The following is a 7,276-nucleotide window of genomic DNA, read 5'->3' on the forward strand; positions in this document are numbered from 1 at the left end:
AAGCTGTCAAAAATGAGGCGTGAGGGAATTCTGTAATACTTAACAAAGGCTCTTTTCTGCTCCTGTGCCGTGAGTGTTGGCAAAGGTGGAGCCAGTGAAAGGGAAACTCGAGCCCAGATGAGATTCAGTCGGTGCCAGCTTGAAGATAGTAAGGATGTAAGCCCAGTAGAATAAACAAAGTTAATTCACTGGTAAAACTGGACAGAGCACTTAAAAAGTGTGTGTGGATGGAAGGACTTATTTGAACAAAGTAGGGCTGTGGAAAAACTTTTCTTGAAGATGGTATCTTGAAGGAAAAAAATACCTTCCATACTGCCTTTTCTTCCCCAGGTGCTTCATAAAATAACTTCTAAAGGAAGCCTTCAGAAATAAAAAGCATGTTTGTGCTCTCTAGAACTAATCTGATCTTGCAATCTGGATCAGTTCTAAGTGAGTGACCGGGTCTGGTTATGAGGTGACTATAAGAGCAAGATGCCTTTAGGCATCTACAGTGTTCATTGTATTCATTGCATCTTTAGTAAAAAGAATAATCCAAAACTGTCTAAATAGCAGCAGGGACTATGATAATTCAGTTCTTCCTTGTTAAATTAACTGGAATCTTGGGGTTTGTATATTTAGAAGGTATTTTTAGCTTGGTCTCTCATTTAGAATATATCCTTAAAAGTTTGCAAAATAAAGCAAGCAAACAGTGTAATGAAGCCCACTGTGAAGGTATCCAACCTAGTATAAAAGTAAACATCAGTTGTTCTTAAGGAGTAAAGCATGTTGTAACCACAGGCTGACCCTTTAATAGAATAGGTAGAATATTAACTTATGTATTAAAACAATAGCCTAACAACACACACACACACACACAAAAAAGGTATTGTCTATTCAAGATGGTGAGTTACAAAGAAATCTTGGAAGGCTAGAGGGCTTTCTAAAGTATTTTTACTTGGGGATTATATTAATCTAAACTTAAAATTATGTGTGAACTTGGCCCTTGATAATTTATAGGAAGCTCTATGCTGTCTACAAAAGCATAAGGAAAAATAGCTCTTCCAGTGTATACTATAAATAGAGGACTAAGTAACTCAGTTTATTTTTGTAACTAATTAGAAATGCCTTTTTTGGTTTGTGCTGCTGTTTGATATGCTCAACGAGTGTACTTTTTCCTAAGCTTTTTAGCTGTTGGGCAATATATTTAAAAACTGTAGATGGCATATCCAAATTCTGCTTGTGTATTAACATATGTTTACTTTGATGTGCTTGCTGCCTTGTTTATCTTTTAAAATTAGAATTTAGTAATGTTCTGAATCTGCAGAATACACCCATTCTTCCTTATCAGTCCATTTGAGGCATCCTACTAGGATGCCACCTTGCCACCTTACTATGGCAAAGATTGCAGTGTTTTTTCAATGTGTCATCTCCTGTTGCATTGTTGAAACTTCTTATTTAAATAAAGCCTTCTGAAGCTGTTTACTGACAATTCTATGTGTGCATGTATTGTAGGAACAGGTATGGTCTTGGTACATCAAAATATGTCATGGGCCTCTTTGAAATGCACAAAAGATCCTTTGCTGGGACTAGTATGTAAGGACTTAATGCATATAGAATTATAATTTCTACCTTACCGATTTGGTGGTCTTGGGAATCAAGATTGGGGTAGAAAATGGCAATGCTGACTTTCCTCTATGGCTGGTTTAATACTTTTGTCAGGAGCACCTTGTAAATTTGAGTATTTATTACCATTATCATAATGACAGTTAAGAGGAAGTTCTTGAAATGATGTACAAACTGTATGAGAATTTGGGGGGTTTTAATGGTCATTTAACTTCTTCCATGTTCTTAACACCTAGACTGAAGCACTCATACTAAGCAAGTGACTTACAAGACCTTTTGGGCCAGTACACTCTAACAACATTAATCAGTTCTTTCGATGGACCACGTGCAACATTAACCTTTTGGAGGTTAGTTATTTTTATATATAAGGATTTTATACATGATTAAAACCTGGAAATACAGCGTTCTGACGCTGATCTGGAAACAATAGCAGGAAAGTAATAGTCTTGCGGGCTCTGCAGGGTTACTGTATTTAAGTGAGTGGTTCCACAATAAGAACCTGGAGTGCATTCTGTAGGTAGGTTACTCGTAACAACTAATTTATAGTCAGTGAGATCTTTGAGATCTGTCACACAGATCTTAATCGAATAAGTGGTTTTAGTCTCTCGCGTAATGTTTAACTAGCGATTCATTTCTCATTGTAACTTAAATACAACTTTTGAGTCAAAAATATCCCAGCCTTTAGGTTTTCTAGGTTATCTTGCAAGTCTCAGTCTTGTTTAGTCAGTACTGTTTTAAATATCTACTTGTTTTCAGTTGCTTGTTAGAAATTATAAAATTGCTGTTCTAATAAAAGGGTTACAATGTTAATGATCATCACTAATACTGTAAGTCTTGAACCAATGACCTCTAGATCCTAATCAAAAGTCTCCCTTACTGGCTTTTTCAGTAAGGTAATCAACTGTCTGCTGTGTTCTTGCTGATGTGATTAATTCTTTTAATAAAAAAGCTTAAAATACATAAATAAGACACTCCAATGCACCTCTTTCCTCTTGGGAGAGGAGGAAGAGTAAACACACACTTAACAAATGTTAATCACTTCAATTAACAGAGGAGTACTCATAAGTGTATTACCTCATCAAGTTATAAAGGCCTATTCAGGATGAGCTGGTACCCAAAAATTCAAATGCTCTGAGCTATAACTAGGTGCCAGCTAAAGAAATCTTCATTCTTGCTCCATTTTGTCTCTTCACCCCACAATATGTTGATTCACATAAGTACATACAAAGATCATCCTTTTGCTGTCAAAAGTGGGGTTTTTTCCAAGTTCAGGAGTTGCAAAGTGCAGTATTCCTTTTCTGCTGAAGTTGTTTCAATTTAATCATTAATGAAGTTGTATCACTTAAATTTGCTGGCAGGAAGCATCGTTGGCTAGGCCTCTTCATAAAGTCTACTACAGACTGCTTCATGGCCGTAAGCAAATATGGACAGCTACTTTTGGTATCTGGGCCAAATTCCTTTGGTAGTAATTATGGCTGACTGCCAGTTTCTCATTTTTAATATGATTATGAACATACTTTTCACTTCCTGTCGTACAACTATTAATCATCTCTATCGCACTATGCAGCTGTCCAAATTCTCTGCAGTTGCAGACTATCTGCCTGGGAGGCAGTTTCTTGATGTAGGCAGAAGCACTATGAAGCATGACACTTCTCAGTGTTATTTGTCATGTATGCTGAGTGTAGTGTTAGAGGCTCAGAGTTACTCTTTGATTTAAAACAGAAAATCCATCCACCCTCCCTGCTTGGAGGAATACTTTTTGGGTCTATGCCATTGTTGATCTGATTCTGAGCAAAGACCCGCCTAAAGAAGCAGGCCAGACTTTCAGCTACACCCTGTCAGAAATGTAGTATTTAGAATTATTTGCCCGTTCTCCTCCAGCCACTTCTTTGTTTGCTTCAGAGTTGTTACACTCAGCCCAGTCATTATGTGGAAGGAAGCTAATTGCTAAACATGATTTGTTGGTGAAGTCAGGTGGGGGATGGTAACATAATGAGATGACTTTATGGATGTTGAGAACTTTCAAAATTCGGACAACAAGCAACTTCAGGGGTTACTGTAGGTAGTCTTATATTTTAAATACAACTGATTTACAGACTGTCTCTAACATAACTATTAAGGTATGAAACAGCAGAAGGTACCAAATTTTCTTGCAGAGCAGGTGTAGTTAACTGTATGATTCTGCATGTCAAGCCAGATCCTTTCTATAACACCTTTTAAGAAAGACAGCTACTCGTTCTTCATTCACAATATAATGTTCAGTATCTGATTTTTGAGAAACAAACAAAAAACCGTTGATTTTATGGGAAGTGTATTTGTCTTTCTAGGTCTTGTTTACTGTAGCAGCTAGAGTGAATCAGAATGCCTCTCAATGATGACCAGAACAGTGATTCAGATTCTTCACGCCTCTCTGAAAGCACAGCTTCTTCTAGCGACTCTGAATATTCAAGGCAAAGCTTTAACAGTGATTCTTCAAGCAAACCCAGTTCCCCAGCGTGTAAGCCTATTTTAGCCCTGCCTGCATTGTTCATAGGCAGATAAGGCTAACTTCTCTCGTTTCTCTTTGCTGTCATGGGTAGAACCTGGGATTCTGAATCTGTTTAAGAGTATTGAGAGAAAGGCATGGCTTTTTCTCTGCTATGAAGCAGCGCATCTCCTTGTGTGGAACACCACCAGCAGCTGTATCCGTGGGGGTCTCCCTGTGCACTCCTTCCCTTCAGAAAGTGTAAGAAAAGTGTGCCACCATGGACATCCTAATCTTGAGCTAATCTTGACGTCAGTAGCAGTCTCCCACTCAACCAGCTACGGCTTTGTGCGAGGGATGGGTTTCTTCTGTTTGCTCCATACCCTTAAATCTGTAACTTACAGATTTATATTACCTCGAGTTACATGAAATGAATCTAAGATTTTTTCCTTTCATAATTATTAGGATCAAACAGAAAACACCCGTTTGCACAAGTAAGGTATTTTGAGTACTGATAAATAAAGCCTTAGTCAAGATGTCCTCCATGTTCATGTCTGTAAGCATTCTCAGACCGTGCATGCTTTTTAGCATCTATAAGTGAAGTCTTACATTAAAACAAGCTTGTTAGTGGAACTGCAATTGGCAGCTGCCTCTTTGTCTTTCTTTATTACCAGTCTTAAAAGGCTTAATCCCAAATACTAAACTAAATGACAGAATTTGGGGATCAGGAAACTTTGGGAATTTACTCTTGCTTTCCAGTGTAGAGTTTCTGTTATGTTGTTAATACTTACTTGTAAAAAGGGACTGTAATTTATGATGCATCAGTTATGGGACATAAGTGGGGTGTTCTCAAGTCAGTAAATTCAGAACCTTCTCTGCAGGCGATAAAACTACAATATAACCATTATATGCTCAGAATTACAAGGACCATCTGGTATCTGTTGTTGTCCATGCTCTTGGTCTGGTGGATTTTACAGAACAGTCAATAGGAAATCTGTGGAATGCAGGATCCTGTTTTAAAGGAAAAAAGATATGTTAGCTAAGATGCAGAAATATGAAATTGCTCTTTAAAATGTTATGAGGCTTGTGTGGTATTACCCCCACACACACACCCCTGATAAGATGGGAGTTTCCTGAGTTAGTGTTTTACGATGATATAAAGACTTGGTAATCCTAGGTTGTTTCTTCTAGAGTACTGGACTCCAATTAGAAAGCAGTAAAATTTATTAATTTTAATATTTTCAATTGCACTTATCAACTATGGATATTTGTCTTGAATTGATCTTGTTTCTTCCAGCAGCAAGCCCTCCCAAGGTTATTACATTTGATGAACTGATGGCAGCTGCGAGAAATTTGTCAGACTTGACTTTAGCTCATGAAATTGCTGTAAATGCAAATTTTTGCATAAAACACGAAGACTTGCCACAGAACAGGTAAGAGCCTGAATTTTACAAAAAGCAGCACTGGAGTTGGGAAGAGAAATGAATGGAGCAGGAGATTTAAAAAACAAACAAAAAATCCCCAAACCAAAACACATTGGAAGGCCACAGATTTTTATCCTGCACCTTCAGGTGTCACTGTCAAAGCTATCTTGCTTGGAACAAGTGTTGCAGTCCAGCTGAGTTGATGCACTGGCTTGGAACATATTGCTCTGTCTTAAATGTATGTGGAAGTTAAAAGGCTAATGCAGTATGAATGCCCATAGTGAAGATGAGTATCTGTCTGTTCTGTCTGGTTCCAAGCCACATGGAAAAGATGAAATGGTGGCCTTCTATGTAGTAGATTGTTGGTGCCATAGTGGTAAGAAGATAGAGCTCATCATGAACATAGCTCTATTGTTAGCTCCAGAAGAGATGCAAAAATGTCTGGAGATGCAGAGGAAGTGAGAAGTAACTTCCCTAATGTAGGTAGCTACAGTGTTCTTGCTTACAGACATGTCTAACGTAAAAATAACCCTCGGTTTTACTTTGAGAAAACTTACCTGAAAAGCAAAAGTTTAATTGCACAAGTCCCTTAACTGCTAATTGGTTATATGACAGAATATTTTTTGAGAAAGCTTAGTAGATAACATACGAGATTAAGGCAAATGATTAAAAATTTGATAAGGAAAAAGGAAGTGTAGTATCTTTTTACCTACTTCTGAATTGCCAGAATTACTTTATAAAATACAGGTGGTTTTGGAAAGACACATCAGTCTAGACCACACTTTGGGAGCTGATAATCCACAGCCCAAGAAAGATATGGTTGCTGGGCACAGTAGCTGGAGAGGTGGTTTGTGTTTCCCAACAAGTGATTGGGATAATCACTTTTACCAAGGGTGAAAGCTGGTTGGGAGTCTTTTCTGTATCTAATTGACTTATTCCACAGCTTTGCAGGCACAGTGAAAAGAATTGTACACAAGGCATTTTGGGATCATTTGGAATCAGAACTGAATGAAGATCCTCCAGAATATGAACATGCTATCAAGCTCTTTGAGGAAATTAAGGAGGTAACTTTCCTCCCTGTCCCAGTTTTGTTTTGTCAGCTTAGGTCTGAGAGTCTCTTACTTAGCTGAAGGGTCTGCTAACTCGGCCAAGCCAACATCTTCAAGTTCTTTCTTTTAAGATGAAACCATGATTATTCAGAACTGTAAATCAGTGTCTATTTATAGTGTATTTATACTAACCAAGGATATGGCCACATCTGCACAGTGGTATGTCCACTCAGCTTTCATTGCATGAGGGTTAGTTGCAAGTCAGCTCTTTCCTCAAAGCTTTACATCTCTACTAGCTTCTTTCCAGTGACATACTGTGAGCTTAGGGCATGAGCAGGAGTCTTAAATATTACTGCACCTGCCCAAACAGACTATTTTATGGTCATTGCACAAGGGAACATAAAAATCTTCAATCCTGCCACAATACAAAGTCTTTCAGAATTTTAAGTTAGTAAATGTTTGTTTTACAGGGCAGCCTCACATTTCTGAAAGACTCTCATTGTTGACATGCTTTCTGTTTCACTGGCTTTGAGCATTTCTACAGAACTGTACTGTGATCCTTTTAACAGTCTTTTTTTTACTGCTACCTTAGATAATGTTCAGTCTTAACATGTCTTTATTGTTATAGTCAGGTAGCTAAATACATTTGACGTTAATATTAAAATTTTACTTCCGTGTATTTTCTAAATGGTTTGGGGTTTATTAATAAGCTTTTTTTTTTTTTTTTTTTTTTTTTT

General features: G+C 37.5%; 1 protein-coding gene across 4 annotated transcripts in view; it reads left to right on the plus strand.

The window, feature by feature from the left end:
• The first annotated feature begins 1,840 nt into the window (after positions 1-1,840).
• Positions 1,841-7,276, plus strand: part of TCP11L2 (t-complex 11 like 2) — a 13,799-nt gene continuing 8,363 nt past the window's right edge. The window contains exons 1-4 of one of the 4 annotated variants that reach the window (XM_026868101.1): positions 1,841-1,949; positions 3,930-4,099; positions 5,364-5,499; positions 6,434-6,554. In XM_026868101.1, coding sequence (XP_026723902.1) covers positions 3,964-4,099; positions 5,364-5,499; positions 6,434-6,554 — 393 coding nt within the window. In that variant the 5' untranslated portion in view covers positions 1,841-1,949; positions 3,930-3,963. The other 3 variants (XM_026868102.1, XM_026868104.1, XM_026868103.1) reach the window with 3 other exon arrangements.

This window comes from Athene cunicularia (genome assembly GCF_003259725.1).
Source record: "Athene cunicularia isolate RWA chromosome 1 unlocalized genomic scaffold, athCun1 chr1_part2, whole genome shotgun sequence".
NCBI lineage: Eukaryota > Metazoa > Chordata > Aves > Strigiformes > Strigidae > Athene > Athene cunicularia.